The sequence below is a fragment of the Betta splendens genome, chromosome 10 (assembly GCF_900634795.4).
Source record: "Betta splendens chromosome 10, fBetSpl5.4, whole genome shotgun sequence".
In the NCBI taxonomy this organism is placed as follows: Eukaryota; Metazoa; Chordata; class Actinopteri; order Anabantiformes; family Osphronemidae; genus Betta; species Betta splendens.
Window position 1 is genome coordinate 16,287,356 of NC_040890.2, and position 19,439 is coordinate 16,306,794.

Sequence of the window (19,439 nt, forward strand, 5' to 3'; positions counted from 1 at the left end):
CTTTAAAAACGAGCCCAGCGATACTCTTGCATTTGTCCGTGTGTTATTTATCTCAGCAGATGCTGAGATATTTAGCTTTGATAACAAATGTCCTGGGATCCAGACCAAACTAGTCGATAATGATGGAGTGCATCTGTGAGGGGAACAGCGTCCAGAGAGTAACATGTGTGCAAATGCACTTGTGTGTGTTGCACAGAAGGCGACGCCCAGAGACAGGCTGGAGTGTGAAATATTAGGGGAGGACGAGACATAACCAACAATGATGACAAGATGAGATTGTGATGCTCATTCAAAAGTCATGGGAATGATGGGGATTAAAAAAATAACAAGATAAAAATAAAAAAAAATCAACAACTGCTGATGAATGCTACTCACATGGTGGAGAGGGAGTGCAGGGTGGAGAAGGCCCCCGGGGCGATGCTGGAGATCCGGTTGTCATATAAGGACAGGAGACGCACAGAGCTCAGACCCGTGAACGTGCTGTTGTCGATGCAGGTGATCTGGTTGCTCCGCAGCATCCTGCAAATGCACAAACCAAATATTGAATAAATTACTGATAAAAGGTTACAGCTGACACGTTTGTTTTACCTTGAAGGCTCCGGATTGCTCCAGTCACGTATATGCATGTCCTTATGCACTCAATCATTTTTAATTGGATGTTGTGTAACAGGCAATTTTAGTGTTTGTCCTGAAAATGACACAGCCTGTCTAACTTTTACAGACTTTTGGTAGATAAAAAGTGACAAAAGCAAAACTGATAATGACAGGAATGAAAAACAAAACAGAGACAGGACCAAATTCAAACCAGTCCCCATGCGACAACCATGACAGGCTCCGTAATATGACATTAGCTTCTGACATTCAGCCATGTGGGAACAGGGTAACTGAGTTAGTTAGCATTAGCAGTCTCTGGGCCAGGCTAACCTAGTTACCAGAGCTATTACTGGAACAGGGAGCCTCTTAATATAATACAGAGACAGGCATGATGCCATTAGAGTCATTAGATGGCATATATATACACGATAGCATTAGGCAGTCATTACTGAGCATACACACCCAGCATTAGCTTGTGATCTCGTATGCTATCCTGTAACCGCTAATTGGATGCTAGCCTATTTACGGTGTATGTCCAAATTAGAGGAACAACAATAAGTTGTCATTAGCTCTGATTTCAGGTTGAGGAAGTAAACAAAGCACGTCCTTGCTTTCAATCTGGGTCAACGCTAATAATGTCCATCAAGCAACAAACACTATGATTTAAGGTGTGAAAAAACTAGCTGGCCCAAAATAAATAAAATATTTAATCATATAAAATGTATCAAAATAAATTAAATTAAACAATATTTTTATTAGCGCTCATTCTATTGATTGACTTTTAATGAACAAACTAGAGTACTCACAGTGTTTTCAGGCCAGTGAGGCCCCTGAACATGCGGCCCTGCAGGCCAGTTAGCTTGTTTCCCGTCAACAACAGCTCTAAAACGCCACTGGCTCCGTCAAACGCACCCTCTCGAATGTCCCTCAGCTTGTTGTTGCTCAGGTTGCTGCAGAAAAGACAAGGAAATTACAGATTAACTGTTGTAGTTTAATTTTACTTCTCGGTATAAGCGATCACACGTCAACACACCTGCAAAATAGGTTAATTACAGCCATCAATCACGTCCATGTAATTAATAGATGTTCTGACGACTTATTATCCTCATGATAAACAGAAGATATTGTGATTACAGCCCCAACTATCCTGCACTCACACATGCAGCTGAAGCTGATAAATATCACCCTTCTGTGCACACACAATGAGAAAAATGAAAATGATAAGTGAGCATTTGACCACGGAGACAATAACTCCAGCTGATGGCTATCACAGCTACTGTAGCCTTCATTCATAGCTCGTTCCGTGCTTCCTCTTATCAGCGTCGTGGATGATGAGAGCAAGGAGAGAAGTGGGTGAAAAGCAGAAAATAGCGTCATGAATAGGAAAAAGTAATGATTGCAGACGAACTTTGCGCCTGTGACAGAAGGAAGGATGAGAGGGGAGGAAAGGAGAGCAGACGAAGAAAGGGAGGCAAGGAATTGAGAGAAGCAAAATGGAAATGAGTGTTAGCCAATCTATATCGTCAGTGACACTGCTAGATGGTTAGCAATTTCCTCTCCAATAAATCAACTGCTGGTCTCTGCTCTGTCTTTCTCTATCTCACTCTGACACACACACACACACACACACACACACACACACACACACACACACACACACACACACACACACACACACACACACAAACCTAGAGTAGGTTGTAGATAAGCACGGACTGTAAATCTGAACCCAATGCCCATCTTCTATTTCCATTTAATTTTTCGCTTCCTCTATACCTCCAACCCACTATTCTCGACTCCAGTCTGAGTCTGGTCCTTCTGTCCTCTAGCCTGTCTTCAGTCGTCCCTCTACTGCCTTCTTGTTTTCCTATATTTCTATATATACTATATTTCTTGATTTATTGCTTCATGCATCTTTTTCCATGAGCCCGTGTTATGAATTGGTTTCGTATAATATTTAATAGTTTAACTGTAACCAGACGCTGTGTCCCACTCGGTCCCCGTCTTTGCATTTGTTTTTCACCAGACGAAGTGTACAGATGATGTGCATGATGAACAGTCAAAACAAGAAAAAATGTAAGTATACCCACATCTTCCTCAAATTGGGAAGCTTCTTAAACATCCCTGCAGTCTCCAGGATGGCAATCTCATTGTCGTTTAACCGCCTACAGGGAGAGAGATAGAGAGCGATTTAGACACTTATTCTTTCACTAGCCCAACTGTTTGAAATGAACAGACACACACGCACGCACACACACGAATGTCTCACGCGCACAATGAGGAAATACAAAATGGAGAGCGGCTGCAAATCAAAGAGGAATGACCGCACGAAGGTTAAAAGGCCTTTAGTGGCTGTTGAAGTATGATGCTGCGGAAAATCAGAGAGAGGAAAAAGTATTTCAAAAATTTGGGAAAGAACAGAATGAGAGAGAGAGAGAGAGGGAAGAGAGAAATTAATCTTTTCTATGCGGTCATCAATACCCACACTGCCCTGAGCCAAGGGAAAACAGTTTGAGAGATAGGAAGCTAAACATCTGTTTTATTAAGGTAATTTGCTCTAAACTCTAAAAGTCTGCTACTAAAGGGACCCACTTTACAAACATGTGCGTATGTGAGCAAGAGCTGGAAACTGAGGAAAGGAAGTTCAGCTGGAGGCGACACACAGATACAGGGGGAGTTAAAGGATGGAGCAACCAGACCGATGCCTTTACCACAGGCTTCATCTACAGTATCTATGTATAGAATAAATGTTCTTACAACCCTTATTATCTAATGTTCTACAGTAATGAATGACTGTGTCACAACAGAGACAGAAGGAAAGCAAAAAAATGGTCAGAAACAGACGGTACTGATTTCCCATGACAAGGCGGATTACAGATTATGATGCCCCCAGGGCACGGATGGAGAACACAGGTGGATGGACTCCATAGAGACAAATACCACCAAAGACCGAGAGGCAACTGGGTGATGAGGGTGAGCAGGAGAACTGACATTATTAGTGATCTACGCTGGCAGCCAGTGTAAAGTGACTGTATAAAAGCAGTGGCTACTGCCACAGCACATTACAGGTGGGAGACAAACAAAACACCAGTCCTGGCCTTTAAAACCGCCAGTGATCCTGCATCGCTGAGGAAAGCGGGTCCTACTTCCTGCTGCTCAGCGAGCCCTCGCTCACAGGTGATGAAAGGAAACTGGAGCTTTTGGATTCTGGCGAGTTGAACCAACCGCATTTTGGATTTCTGTGTTTCTTCCAGCCCACATTGCATGAGTCACATTGCACGTGATGATATTCTGAACACACTGTAGATCCTCAGCAGGTCCAATTAACAGCCGTCGTAGTACATACATTATATTCCATTAGCAGAACACTGAACTAACACTGACGGCGAGTGAATCGAACAGATTCCGCACACAATAACCTTCCTCACATCTAACTGATAGCATTCCTGTCTGGTGTTATTTGTTAATCCCTTTTCATTTTTCAGCTGTGAAATGAATGATCCGTGGGACTATTCAGTATTCTACTGGTGAGACCCTTTGCCAGACATGATGATGGCTCCTTTGGGACTCAGAGAGAGACAGAAAAGACTGTTGAGGGACATTTTAGTCTGGGAGCTAAAAATGAAAACTGACATTCATGATATTGCGCTAAGAAGGGCAGCAAGAAAGATAAAGACACATTTGCTGCTTCCAGTGTTCTATTGAATGGGATATTTCCTGTTTGTGAAAGGGTAACTGACTTACAGGTCGGTGGTGTGTTCAGGGATGTGTGGAGGTACACGGGTCAGTTTGAGGTTGGAACAGTCGACCACGGTTCCTTCACAGCGACATCTCTCTGGACACACCAGGTCCTGGAAACACTCCCCGCTCAGACGGCTGCGATAATCCTCCTGACCTGCAGGGCAGAGAGGAAGGAGAGAGGGAGGAAGAGCAGAGCCGAAGGAAAGTGGCAGAAGAAACAAATAAGCAACGAGGGATGAAGGAGCAAAGAGCAGAGAGAAGGTAGAAGAGAAAAGAAAATCAACAAAACAGAAAAGACAGAGGGGAAAAGAGACACCAGAGGAAGATGTCAGCGTTGGACCATGGTTTATGGCTCATTTGATTTCAGCTTGTTACTCTTAACTAAGACTACTTATCTCGAGGTCATTGTTCAAAACACCATTTTCATTTGAACTTGAATATGTTAATAAAATAATCACAGCTTGTACGAGACGTAGCTGCAGCTACGTGTAGCTTGGACTTGGTTGGTTGGTGAGTCGACAGGAAAGAAAGTGGAAAACGAGAGAAAAAGGAATGAAGGAAAGGAAGGTAAGTGACCTTTACAGCAACAGGATCAGCACAGAGGCACTGCAGCAATCAGCCATGCTAACCACTGAGGAGCTGGAAAAAACCCTGCAAGTCAATATTTTACAACGCTAGAGGGAAAACAGACGCATTGACAGGGAACAAAAACATGTATAGGGTTCAAATTTATGCTGGCAGAATGTCTATGTTGTTGTGACCCACTTAAAAGCACCTGTGGAGTTTGTGGCCAGTAGAAAGACTAGCGACATTTTGATTTGTTTGTATTGTGCAAGCACATGTACAGGAAACACACACGGGTGTAATAAAGGCAGTGCACATGCCTGTGGCTGCTTATGATCAGGCCCGATCTGCTATAAAACACAAAGTAAAAGCCAGGAATAAAAACAATAAATGGTTTTAAACAATGTTCGAAAAATAAAACACTTTTAAGCTAAAGCATATATACAATGTGTTCTGATAAGAAACTCCACAGTGCACCTTTAAACGTTTTAGAGCATACTGTACACTAGATGCTGTACGCTTGCTGCTATTTTCATTTGATTGTCTGTATATGGCTCGTTTATGTCCAAAACAGGCCCATGTATCAGGAGCTCTGCATGAACGCAAACAGACCCAGGGATGTACAGTAGCGCCCAATTTTTGCTCCGAGGCGTGTGATTGGCTGGGAGAGGCAGGTGGGTGTGTGCCGGGCGGTCCCTGGCGCTTGACGGAACCATGTGATGTCACAATAGGCGGGGCCACATGGTTAGATCAAGCACAAGAGACAGCTGCACGAACCAATCAGAATGCAGGTCCACACAGGCGGAAGGTGGGCGGGGCAACAGAGAGCCGCACCAATCAGTTAGGGGGGCGGGGTCCATACAGGAAAGGAGAGGCAACAGGCAGCTGCGAATCCACACAGGAAGGGAGCAGGACCAGAGCGCTGCCCATCAATAGCAACATAAATGTCCACACAGATCCAGAGAGGAAGAGGAGAGGCATGGGGCGGCAGAGAGGAAGGCCTGAAGCAAGGAGGGCAGCCACAACCAGCTTTCTTGATTAGCTCCATGGGCAGAGCACTGTTTTGGATTCATGGCAGGGGGTTTCATCATAATCCATCTGTGTCTTAGAGCTTCCTGCTATTAATTAGGCAAAGTTGCCGCTGGTTACTAAAGGACACAACCTTACTAACACTTAAGCACTATCCCATCCACTAAATGATTAAAGTGAAGTTAGGCTTCTCTGGAAACCTGCTGATTTGCTCACAACCCGAATATTAACACCGTCGCCTTTTAAAACCTATATTTTTCCATTGAGCCATATAAAGACATAACATTTAAAACGGGGAAAGAACAAAAAGAGCTGCTGCACAGAGTGTATACAGTCATACGCACAAGTGGGCAATCACGGTTTACAGCCGGCTCCCTGCTGAGTTAGTGATTGTGTTCAGTATAGAGGAGTGGTGCACTGTAATTAGCGACACCCCTGGCTCATATCGCACCGCTGCCACGGGAGCAGCCTGAACGTGACGCCTGCGCTTTAGCGTGACGACTGGACGCCTGTTCGTCTTCCTACCTGTGCACCTGAACTTCTTGCCTTTAACCTGGCTGATGCGCTTGTTAGCGAGCCTCCTGGGGTGGCTGCAGCGGGCGCCGCTCGTCTCTATGGGGTTGTCGAACAGGTAGTCGGCGAGCCACTTCAGGTGACAGTCGCACATGAAGGGGTTCTGGGCCAGGTGGCTGATGGGGGAAATGGGAGGAGAGAGGGGAGAAGATGGGTTTGCTGGGAAAAACACACCGTTGACGCTCAACTTTCACCGTTTCGGAGTCACAACATAAGATTTACATCAGCCGCTCTAAAGTGCAGGATGACACAGTCTTTGTTTTACAGAGAAGAACCAGTGATTCCAACTTCAACAGTAACAGCCCTCACAGATTAACCAAAGGAGACAACAAAATTAACTTGATGAACGAGTTCCCTTCTTATCTCATCGAGGAAAAAAAAAACCCTAATGGAAATACTTACAGAGTCTTGATTGAGCGCAGGGGGGTGAACAGTCCTTTGCTGATAGTTTGCAGCTTGTTGTCGTAAAGTGAAAGCAGGTTGAGGTTCTGCAGGTCGTGGAAGGTGTTGACTCGCAGACAGTTAATTTTGTTGGCATTCAGCAGCCTGCAGCACAAACCAGAGTCATTTCTGTGCGTTGGAACACAACATGAATGCAAATGCGGATGATGGGAATTAATTTCTCTCACACATCTCATATGTGGCAAACCCACAAATTATCTCCCCTGTCCTCTGTCTTCCTGTTCCTCTCCCTGGCTGTGACACATACATCTGCAAACTGTGTTGTTGTTTTTTTAATATATTTTACTCTCTCTACTGGAGCATGAGGGGAATATTTACTGTTGGGGCTGGGTGTGATATCTATTTTGATGGGTGAGACAGATGGCAAAGGGAAAAGACAGAAGGAGCGAGATAGAAGAATGGAGTGAGGACGGAGGAAATAATGGAGTGAGACGGGGAAGGGACAGGTGAAAATTTAATTTGGAGTGACACAGATGTATATTTAAGTGAAAGAGTGTGACAGTGAATGGAGGACGGGGAGAGACCAGGAAATGAGAAATGGGACAGAGGAATTAGGTAAATGACAGGGAGGGTTTGCACCTCCACCCTTCGCTTCGTCTCTCTGTCCTTTCATACAGTACGTTCACATTAGATAATGTTTCCAACTTGTCAGCTTCTTCTCTCACATCCTCTCATTTTCTGACTTGTCTGTCTCACCCTGCACCTTTTGGCCCTTTTTTCCTCCTTGACGATTCTTCGCTGTCTTTCCCTTCATCCTCCTTCTTTATCTCCCGCCCCGCTCCTCTGTCTTCGCCTGACAGGTGACGAACTCCATTCCTGCCGCAATCAGCTCGCGCCGTCCTAACGAGCACCTATAGAACACGCAGGTACGTGCACGCGGACGGGTACGTGCACGTGCCCGCGCCCGAGCGCCGCTCTGCGACATATCCACGCCTCATTAGGCAGCTCACAGGGGGAACTAATTACCTGAAACTGCACCAGTAAAACAAAGCAGCACAAACACTATAAACAGCGGAGTGGTGGCTTCGCGAGGCAATAAACACATAGGTTGACATGCTGCTTGATTCGCCAGCGAACGTGCATATATTTTTCATAGTTGTTTTCCGGAGACTAGAATAATTCCTGACAAACTGACTCAGATTTGAGATATGGAAGGTTTATTATTAAAAGATATTCCCTCTCCGCTGGCTGAACACCCACAGGCAGTGTCTTTGTGGGATCAACCAATGATGTGGCACGACATGAATATTAACCATGCAGTCAGAGCTTTATCTCTTAATTGACTGTAGCAGTCACAAATGCATGGAAGCTGGAATTACGCCACTTCGGGGATCACACGTGCACGTATGAACAAATGCAAGCGGCCCCATTTTTATGGCCGCTGCATCTAGATGGGGTCCAGGGGAAGTGTTTTCCTTTTCCTGTCAGTGGCTACTAAATGTTAATGAGGTCGCATCAGACATACCTAAACATGGAGCAGCGTGACTCCCGCTGCCTCCACCTTTCTCCATTCCTACATCCTCCATCCGTCCGTCCATTAATTCATCCCTCCGCGCCCCCACCCCCCCGGCCCCGCGTGTGACTATGCACCATGCATCCCAATGATCCAGCTCCGCCCGTAAAAAAAAGGTGTTTGTGGGTTCGATTCACTCATCCTCATTCTCTTTGCTCCGCTTCACTTTACGACGGAGGAGCCCCGAACATTAGCCGCTCCTGCAGTGGACTGCGGCATTTCCGAGGACCATATGCCACATACAGTATAGCAGCGGAGCAGTCATTACAGGAGTCACATTTTTTACTGCGTGCTGAGCCACCGCTGCGGCTCGAACCTGTGCCCACGAGGACTTATTTAGAATTAACATTTTCCCTCCCCCTATACGCTACGTATTCAAAAGGCTGCAGAGAGTTACTGTACAGATTTTATCACAGTGCACCAGTTTGCTCGAAGTTCATCATTCAAACAACACTGCCGACGCACAACGGAGGACAAAGCGAGGCTGCTACAGCCGCTGCCGCTCTGCGCCGGCGATGACTACCAGGATTTATCTTCTGTGATTGAGGGTGAAACGCCTGATTCGCTCTTCCTCGTGTAATTACCAGCATATATTGAAGCAGTCAGGATCCATAACACTGGCTTATGTTGAGCTTCGACTGGAAGCATCTACATGTGCTGGTGGCATGCAGCTTCCTCGCAATGTGCTGTTCTTTTGTTTGCTGAATAATGCATTTATCCTTTTCAGGGGGGAGCACACACAGACACACAGGTTCACACTTAGCGACAGACTACACAGACGGTACTTACAGTAGCTGCAGGGAAACCAGTCCATCAAACAATCCCTTGGGCAGCTCTGTGATCTTGTTGCCATACAGCACTCTGCACAGGACGGGCAAAACAACATCATTTAGGTCATGGTGTTCACAAGGCTCTCTTCACTGGTTGCATTGTTTCGTCTATTGTTCCAACTTCAATCTGCTTCTAAAGTGGGACACAGCTCTGCATCCACAACTGGAGATATTTCAGGTTATTTACATTGTGGGTACAATGTAATCAGATGATATGAAATGATCTCTGTTAAAGATAGACGGCTCATGGTCAACATTACATGAGTAATAATCCATTTGATATCTAGATATAGATACAAATACACCATACTGTGTGTATATTTTATATCAAACTGTTTTTCTTTGTATGAATCCATTATTATTCAGCTCTACAAAAGGCAAAGAAGGCCCTCGATATTTGTATGTGTTTGAAGCGAGAAAGTCATCACGCTCACCCAGCTGGAAAAACTACTTAGTGGGAAGAAATGAAACAGAGTTAAAGTCAAAGACAAAAAGTTGTCTGATTCTCTGGCTTTTCTGTTAAATTACAAAAGGAAATAAGCATAGCGAAGTTATTTCAGCACTGGAAGCTTTGCTCACTAAGCACATTGTGTTGGACCATTTATCTCACTTGATTGTCAAAAGTTAAAATTACAGCTGCAACCATTTCATTCACATGAGAAGTTTTATATTGGGCTGTATCATGGCTCAGCTGGTCTTTACTGCAGAGGTGTGACTCGGCTGTGAGCGTCTACACGTGCACCCTCGCACCTAACGAGCACCGAGGCTTCACCTTGTCTGCCCCTCCTTGTCTGTGCGTCTGTCTCATTTTCATGCTCCTCATTGATTCAAATTAAGCTGTCCTTCATGTTCTTATCGCATTCACCCTCAGAGACACACGTGGACTCAGTGATTACAGACACAGAATTACCCTCATATAAACCGGCACATGCAGCATGCAACAACATTTATTTGCTAAATGTCTCGAAATGCGATAGCTTACCTGTGTCTGTGTTTGTGTGTGTGTGTGCAGCTACAGTAAGTGTGTCATACTCACAGTGAGGTGAGCGAGCGAAGCCCACTGAAGGCATCTGCAGCAATGTCAGAAATCTGGTTCTTACTCAAGTCACTGAAGGAAAAGAAACACAGAGAGGAGATAAGCGTATTACTGCCATACACAGTAATGGGATCCATTCTGTGCTGATGTCCTAGAACTGTCTGACAAATGATCATGACAGAACACATCAGCAGAGGTCAAGGCAAGGAGACATTAGAAACAAAGTCAGAGCGGCTGAATGTGTAAGTAAATGAGAAAGCGAGAGAGAGAGAAAGAAAGAGAGAGATAGACAGGCTGAGGAAGAGAGCGAGAGAGAGAGAGAGACTGGAAGTGATAGCACGTTAAGTGCAGTTCATGTCACTTCCACTGCTGTACGATATATTATTTAAGACTTCTGTCAAGGTTAAAATTCCATCCTCATGTGTTTGTGCGTGTGTGGAGCTTGACAGCCTAGCACAGCTCCGCAAGTAATGGCCTTTTCAACAGTGAACTTGATGCCTGTATGTTCAAATAAGGTTGAGTTAAACACTCATTTTTTTAATCTAATTCTTTAAATTAGAAAGTAGCCTAATTGCAGCTCAGTTGAACATTAAGTTCTAAAGAGAAAAATATGCAGCCCTGCTTCATTAAAGGATGGGTAAAAAGCTCATAATACTTTGCTAAAGCAAAACATTAAAGCAGGATGTAGGACTCATCATATTCTGCATTGCTGTACTTAACCTTGGGGTGCCCCAAGGCTCCATACAGGGGTCCTTCTTTTCTGTTTAGACGATCTACTGGCTGGGAGTGAAATGTGAAATATGCCTGGGACTTAGTTGAAAAGTGCATATATTAAAGAAAAACACATGCATTTGTGGTGCCAGTAAAAGAAGGTCATTCTGTTGATGTTTGCACGCTGTACGCCACACATGCATCTGTGTAGTGCTGAGACAGACTTACATTCTCTTCAGCTTTTTGTAGGCAGTGAAGGCTCCTGCTGGGACACCTTTAATCAAGTTTTGTTCCAACCGACTGTAGAAAGAAAGACAGCAGAAAAAATTGAGGAGGAGAAAAATTATTTGTTTTATTCCCCTCAACATTTGATTTTACCAAAGGCAGAAAAATCATCATTTTCCCCAACTTCCCATTTAAAAGTGAAAACTCAGCCAAGCTCAGGAGCACAAGAAGTTCAAAGGTGGCTGTTCCAATCAGCGTCCTCCTTTTTGCAGGTTGGTCGCTGGTTTGTGGCAGAGCTTTGCTTACATGGGACCAGTCTGCATCTGCTGCTGCCCACCATGAACGAGGCCAAAGTGTTGGAAGCAGAAGCAGGTCTGAGAAGGTCAAGTATCACAACTGGAGAACTAAATCAGAATCTAGCAGAACGCTGCTCGCACGGCGCTACTGTGACAAACAGGTTTGGTTCCTGAGCCGAACATGGAGAGATTAGTGGAACGGTTCAACTGGCAGCAGTTCGTGAATAATTACCAAATGGAAATGGAGGAGACGTAGAACTTTATTCTTTAGATGCAGCTGGGCTGTATTTATGAACACATTTCTAGGTGCTTCAACTTTTTCAGGCAAAGGGCCAAAGTGAATTTATTACCGCTCTTTCTCTGGAAGACAGCAAACTCATTACACCATACTGGTAGTATTAGTCTATTATCATGTGGGGAGCCATCAGAACTAGGCACGCAGCCCACATTTGAGGAAATGTACTGTAGTTTAGTTTTGGCTTTTGTGATGCTCTGAGCAACGCATTCGTTCCACGTGGCTCATGCATTTTTCATGTGTCCTTGTTTCTGCAAAATGAAGAAGGGAAGACAGGAGGTAGAGGAAGGTACAGTAGAGCAGGAAGAGCAGAGATGGAGAGCATGGAGGCATAGGGGTGTGGCACAAAGTCAGATTTAACAAAGAAGAGGAGGAGAAAGGAGGAACAGAAGGAGGAAGGAGACGAGAAGTCCACGTTGGGGCCAAAGAAAAGGAGGGCAACAACCAGAAAAAAAATCAGAGGAGTGAAAAGGTGTGACCAGCAGCGGAGGAGAGAGGAAAAATGAGAGAAGAGGAGGAGGATGAGGTGAGGTCTCAAGGCCAGCTGCAGGGTCAGCTGTCAGAATGATAAATGGGAACTAATCCAGTCCTCGTCCTCCTCTGCTCCTCTTCCTTTGTCCCCATCCAACCCTGCTAGTGCCCCCCCCATCCATCCATCCATCCATCCATCCATCCATCCATCCATCCATCCATCCATCCATCCATCCATCCATCCATCCATCCATCCATCCATCCATCCATCCATCCATCCATCCCAACAAAAGCCCAGTAAGGTGCCTGCTTTGTATCACAGCCGTCTCTGAACGCTAACAACTCGCACCGCTGGCAGCCAACGAAACCTTATTTCATCTAAAGGGTCAAAATAAATCAAGGCTGCGCAGATATTGACAGAGACAATCTACACACACAACAAAGTTACAAATTGTACCGCGGGAGCGAAACAAGGTTGAGACAAAGACACTTATAGGCTCAATATCAAAGAATGCAATAAAGGGATGACATTTTAAAAGGCTATATGAGAAATCCATACGGTGAGAAGGCGATTAAATGACGAGCGGAACGGGAAATACGGCAGGTTTGGCAGGTGAGCAGGTACATGATGGGCCCTGTACAGACACACACATCCACACACACACACACATACACACTCAGACACACACCCCCCTTCACAGGGCAATGAAATTAAATGCCTTGAGACAAACCTGTTTTGTCAAATTGCCTTATGAATATATTTGTTTTGAAGCGACAGGCTAATACGCATCCACAAGCACGCTCTCACACACACACACACACACACACACACACACACACTTGAACCCTAGCACACACACTTCCGCCAATGGCTTCTAATAAAAATTTCATCAGGTGTGTTTTTCTGCCTATGGCTTGATCAAAATACATATTTGTGTCTTTGACCCTGCCAGAATGTGTGTGTGCGACGGCTCGCTGCTGCTAAACTAGCATGTGTGCATAAATGCGCGGCGTCTGTGTGTGGATCCATTGCTTATGCTGACAGCGTATGGACGTATCGGTGTAGCATCGCGGGGGAGAATTGCTCCTTTACTCAGAGCAATCAAGCATCTCTCCTCTGTCCAAACAAACAGGGTACAGCGATCAATACGGATATCAAACACGTCCCGCTGTGGGGTGTGTCTGCGCACACCAGTGTGTATTTACACTTGTGCGTTTGTAGATGCAAACAGCGAGCGATGTAAAGCGTATGAGTGCGTCAGCGAGAGTCTGGACGGAGCTGAAAACAGGCTAATGCTGCGAAACCAGCAGCGCGCAGCGGTTCAGGTGAGTCCAGGAGCACTTACATCTCCACGATGCTTTCAGGCAGGTTGGCCGGGATTTCCGTGAGCCCTTTGCGCCGACAGTCCACTATGTTGTTGTTGCAGCTGCAGCTGGGAGGGCACACGGCCACCTGAGGAACACAAGGCCTGGACTCCGCCTGAGCTGGACCTGCAGGAAGAAGAAAGAAGCAGGAGACGGAACAGAACTCACAGTTACTGATAAGATGAAGGTGAAGCGAATAGCGACGCGACTGACGTGGGGAGGAACCTCTATGAGCTACAGCGTGAGGCGGTGGACGGGCAGAAAGTGGTGCACGCGGGCAGAACAGATGAGGCTGAAGGCTAATAAAGAAAGAGCTGCTTGACAGTCTATTAGCACAGAGAGCTGAATCAGAGGCCCATAAACACGGCCTGCACTATCTGCTGCTGATAACACCACTGCTCTTACTCTGGCCTTTTAACAGATTACACGCTGTGCACTGTAATTCTTACACGGTTTCAGCAATTTCACTGCTGCGTCGTCTGCAGGAGATAATGATGCCGCTTGTCATAATAAGGTCAATACGTTTCCTGCGTTGCACCTTCAGTCGGGACAATTAAAAGTTAGCTCCACCCCCCGTGTCTCACACTGTTCGACTCACCGTTGCACAGGAAGTCCTTCTTCTGCACGTCCGGGACGTTAAGGCCCCTCATGTGGGCGGGGGCCATGCACTGGGTGAAGGGGGCCAAGCCCCGCCGGGCCCGGAGCCAGTCCGAGAGCCAGGACAGGTGACAGTCACAGTGGAGGCTGTTGGAGTGCAGCCGCCTGAGGCGAAGGAGACGGAGCAGGACACAGGTTTGTTTTGGAAAATTGCACGAAATTAAAAGGAGGTATGAGTCCAAAAATGTAAAAGGAATAACACATGGACATGTTCACAGAGTCCACCAAGTGCAATTGAGCACATCAGCTCAGCGAGCGCAAACGTATTTGAGTCTGCATTCAAATGGCTTCTATTTCTCACGTCTTACATCCGTGTCCAGAATCATGAGGCTGCCGCTTTGCCAGTAATATCCTCCACTCTCATTCCCCCAAGGTCCTTTGCTATACGAGTCCCTTTAGAGGGAGGACACATGTGGCTAAATCACATCTATTCGGAAAGACGGGAAAAGTGGGACGGGCTGAGGTGTAAAGGACGACTTTCAGACTGGAGGAAAAAGACCGGAATACGTTTTACATAAAGAGGCATGAACTTTGAGGAATGAAGCAAAGAAGGAGCCAGATAGTTTCGTGGAAAGGGATATTCCGGAAAGTTTTATTATGAAAGCACTGCTGCCTTCAATCCAAAATTAAGCCATATTTTTTACTGAGGCCCTTCACATAATTCACTTGGAGACCGAATTTAAAGGATCTGCTCAATACGCTGTAGAACGGATCAGCTGATGTTTCACACAGCTGACTTTCTACTGACTGCGCTGTCTGGATTTGGCACCTAGCGAGAGAGAGAGAGCAAGAGAGAGAGAGAGAGAGAGAGAGAGAGAGAGAGAGGAGGAGGGTGGACGAACGGCAGAATGTCTTGTCAGCGTATTATATGCCAGCCGGGATATCTAGTCTTTCAGAAGACAGGCCTCCCTTTGTAATAAAGCAGAGGACAAATCCTGTTATGGAACTGAGATGGGCTCATTGATGCTAGCAGCGGGGGCAGTGGGTTTTAATACTGCTCTCCTATTATAAATCCAGTTTATAGTCAAACCCCCGCCTGGAGATAGCCACGTCCCGGCCCACCCCCGGCTCAGCCTTAATTACTGACAAGTAGGATTAAAACACAGGGGAGAATGAGAACAGGCGGGGGGTGGTGTTTGTGTGTGTGCAGGGAATCTGTGTGTGTCAGGCTTACTGGCTGCAGCCGACTAAGGGCCTTGTGCATCGTGTTTCTGTGAGAGTGTGTGTTTGTCATTTTATTTTTAGCTTTTGCTCCTGAGGGCTACTGGACACGTCCTCGGTGAGTTTCAACATCACACACTCTCACAGAAGCAGTGGGAGTTCTAATCTTTCAATAGGAGAGGCCCCATGAGGCAGTATCATCACTGATAATACACTAGATGGACAAGGGGAAAATAGACTCTTATATATATACTGTATAAAGAGTGTTTTAAGGTGTAGGCTTCCAACAACAGCATAGATCTGAGGGCATCAGGAAAGAAAGCAAAACCTAATACACAAAAGACAAAGGGAAGAGAAATGAGCAGGAGAGGAAATAAAGGAAAGTGAATGAGAGAAGAGGAAGCCATAGAAGGAAATAACTCAGAGAAGAAACAAAGAATAATAGAGGCTCTGAATAATTCAGAATCGAAGAGGGAGAAAACATGAGAAAGCTCAGACAAAGTAAGAAAAAAGCAGGAAATAATGGAAACAAAAGGAGAGAAACGCGAAGGAGGAGGGAAACGAGAAGGAGGAAGAACGGGGAAACGAGAGCAGGCAGTCACTCAGTGTTGACAGAAAACAGAAGCAGATGAGGGCTTCTGATTAAAAGATATTGGATATTGGTAACTCTGTGCTCAATCTGCCGGCAGCCGTGTAGCCGCGCCGCCGCCTGAAATCCAATTTTAAAAGGCTGATTTCGAGGCTTCGCCGCGGTGGCGAGCGGGAGACGGGGGGAAACGCACGCCGCGGCGTGATTGACTGCTCTGACGGACGCCGCCGCTCCGGCGTCGGGGAACGTCCACGCGGAGCGGCTCCGTTTTGCTGCTCGTGCGTAGAAATCCCCGGATCTGACTGTGGAGGAGGCGCGTCGGTCGGTGGGGAGGAAACCCCAGTCTGTGGATGCTGGTTTGAGTCCCACGGGGCTGCGGGGGAGTCTCCCCTGACATGTCGTGCCATCGCCTCGGCAACGCTCAGTTCCCCCTTCGCACATAAATGCACACATAATAACACGTATGCGCACAGAGCGAAGCCGGCCTTTTAATCAACCAAAGAGGCCGAGGTTCGCAGCGATGTGTGCGCGGACGGGAGTCACATCACTATCAGCAGCACAGGAGGCTGCTTCCACAATGAACCAAAGCAGATCGGGCTACGGAGGCCAAACCGGCCATTTTTGTGGCAATAATCAGTTTTCGTTACTCTGTTTGTGTGTGGTTCCTGTCACTGTATCCGTCCGTGTGTGTCTCTTTGTGTGTTTGTGTATTTAATGGCCACATGATTATTCACAGTCATGAAACAATGGAAGAGTAACTCTCTTATTATGGCATGATTACATGATCACACACAGCTGTGTGTGTGTGTGTGTGTGTATGTGTGTGTGTGTGTGCGTGCGTGCCTGCGTGTGTGTGTGTGTGTGTGTGTGTGTGTGTGTGTGTGTGCGTGCGTGCGTGCGTGCGTGCGTGTGTGTGTGTGTGTGTGTGCGTGCGTGCGTGCGTGCGTGCGTGCGTGCGTGCGTGCGTGCGTGTGTGTGTGTGTGCGTGTGTGTGTGTACTCACAGTGTCCGCAGCTTGGGCATGTGGTTGAAGCTGGAGAGGGGGATGAGGGTGATGTTGTTGTTGTTGAGGGTGCTGCAGAGAGAAGCATATTGTTACGTTGGAGCGAGACCCCGGTGCCCCCGCTTGCTCTGCCAGCTTAAACTCTGACGCAGGTCCAATCGAAATCTATAAAAGCACGCGCTCAAGTCCTCGTCACCTTTTCCTGACTCCTCATAGAGAGAAATGAAAAGTAAAAAATGAGATCTCCAACTTTGGAGGCTTTCGCAGAGCGGTGAATGCTGCGTTTACAAGCTGACAAGCTTTTTCCTGTTGCAGCACAAGTGAGTGGGTGGCAGGAGGTTTTATAATATTGTAAAAAGAAACTAAGGCCTGTTTTTCTAATAACAAACCGTTAGTGTGGTGATGAATATGGAACGGGCACCGAAGGAAAAACGGATGTGTAGTGAATTCAAACCCCCTCACGTCATCATTTATTAATAGACACATACATGTGAACACGCGCACCCCCGAGCTCCTTCTTTAATCTCACACAATAAGCAGGTCACCGCTGTCTCTGACCATTAGCCGTCTCATAAACTACAGGCCCGTGTGTCTCGCATGTAGCATCGACCTATCGCCGAATGAAAAATAAGCCCGACTTTCATTACGAACACAAAACCAATCGATTGCCGCTGGTTTCCAAACGGAGAGAACGCGGCTAATCCATGGGAGCGATGCACGGGAGAGAGAGAGAGTCTCACATAAAACTCTATACGCCATAACAGGGATTCTTATCCAGAACCGTCTCCATACACATCATTTATGATGCACATCCACGCGGGTTTAAACATGACGTCCCACTGACTTCACCCCAACAAACAGATGAATCAGCTCTGATCTGGGAGGACGTTCGACTGCACCGACCGACAGCTTCGCACTCATTCCTCATTACGCACTGAAAATATGAGTAAGTGAGTCCAGTGATTTACTAAGATTTAAAACGGTGTCGTTTGTCTGGTGACGAGGACGCCAACGTCAACAGAACCACAGCAGCTCTTTGCTTCTCTTGCGCCCAAGCTTCGTGGATCATTAGCTTCCATGGGTATGAAACAGGGCGCGCTTACTTAACATATCACCCCAAACCGCGCGCGTTCAAAGAGCCATTGTTCCGGGAAGAATGAGGCGCGGGCGGTCGTTTTTAACAATGCGAGGCCCGTTCATTTTTCACGTCCCGCGATGTGTTTTTAATGCTTTCTGACAAGGACAAGGTCGGTTTTCTGCCTGACGAATGGCCCCGCGCTCGCATGAAAGTGGCCCCGCAGCATCTGCAGTGTGTTTGCGCCCGGACGCACGCCGCCGCCGCCGCAGTTTGTTTTACATACCATCAGCGCAACTGTTGAAAATAGGCTCATTACCAGAGGCTCGCTGTGTTTTCACTAACACCCACGCGCACTTAAAATAGACCCGCTGTGTTGATGTTACTACTTCGCCTTCTCTTTAATTCGCTCGCGTCGGGATTCGCTTCCTTCGCCCCTCGCGCTGCCAGTGCAGCCTCAGTGGCCTTGGTGGACGGATAAAGTTTCACACACACACACACACACACACACACACACACACACACACACACACACACACACACACACACACATAGGTACGGTCAGCCCTGTCATGGCTGATTCCAGCCAGTATATATAATTTAATTGTGGAATAACTATAATTTCCCTCTGCAATTTCCCTGTCAGTTATTCTCCCACTCCGTGTGTTTACCCCTCCTCCACATCCCTCTCTCTTAATAAAGTAGTGACTGGACTGAATTAAGCCAGTATAAACACTAAAAACAACATTTCGTCCACAGCTATGTTTTATATTGCGGCCGGGTTTGTTTCCACTTCTCGCCGTGGCCGCGCTCCTAACAATCGCCGACACTGACATTTAAAGTGAGTTTTAGGAAACGAGCAGGTTTATTGTCTTTACGCCGCCATGAGGCGTCTTCGCGAGGACGCTGACAAACTCAGACACGCCACCGTGCGCGTTGTCGGCCGTAACTGACTTTAACACTACTCTTTTATTCTTCGCCCGGTTCTCGCTCCGAAGCGCGCGTGACCCTCAGCTCAGCAGTGCTTCTCACACACACCCTCCCTGTGTTTGTTTGTGTTCATGAAACTCATGCATACAGATTTTCCTACAGACTCGGGCCCCATGCGGCGCCAGCAGCATTTTGCTGCCCTGAAGATTAATAGTTTGGAGGAGCCCGCGAAGTGGACTTTTTGCAGCGCTGGCCGACGACGCGACGCTTCGCTCACAAACAGCCCGTTCCCCCTTTTTCCCTGTTCATTTCCAGCGGG

General features: G+C 46.7%; 1 protein-coding gene across 2 annotated transcripts in view; it reads right to left on the reverse strand.

The window, feature by feature from the left end:
• Positions 1-19,439, reverse strand: part of slit3 (slit homolog 3 (Drosophila)) — a 155,263-nt gene that overhangs the window by 30,055 nt on the left and 105,769 nt on the right. For both annotated transcript variants that reach the window (XM_029164733.3, XM_029164734.3), the window contains 12 exons: positions 17,116-17,187; positions 14,304-14,467; positions 13,687-13,831; positions 11,282-11,353; positions 10,343-10,414; positions 9,266-9,337; positions 6,904-7,047; positions 6,454-6,617; positions 4,339-4,489; positions 2,685-2,759; positions 1,401-1,544; positions 376-519 (listed from right to left, as the gene is read on the reverse strand). In XM_029164733.3, coding sequence (XP_029020566.1) covers positions 376-519; positions 1,401-1,544; positions 2,685-2,759; positions 4,339-4,489; positions 6,454-6,617; positions 6,904-7,047; positions 9,266-9,337; positions 10,343-10,414; positions 11,282-11,353; positions 13,687-13,831; positions 14,304-14,467; positions 17,116-17,187 — 1,419 coding nt within the window. The remainder of the gene's footprint in view (positions 1-375; positions 520-1,400; positions 1,545-2,684; positions 2,760-4,338; positions 4,490-6,453; positions 6,618-6,903; positions 7,048-9,265; positions 9,338-10,342; positions 10,415-11,281; positions 11,354-13,686; positions 13,832-14,303; positions 14,468-17,115; positions 17,188-19,439) is intronic.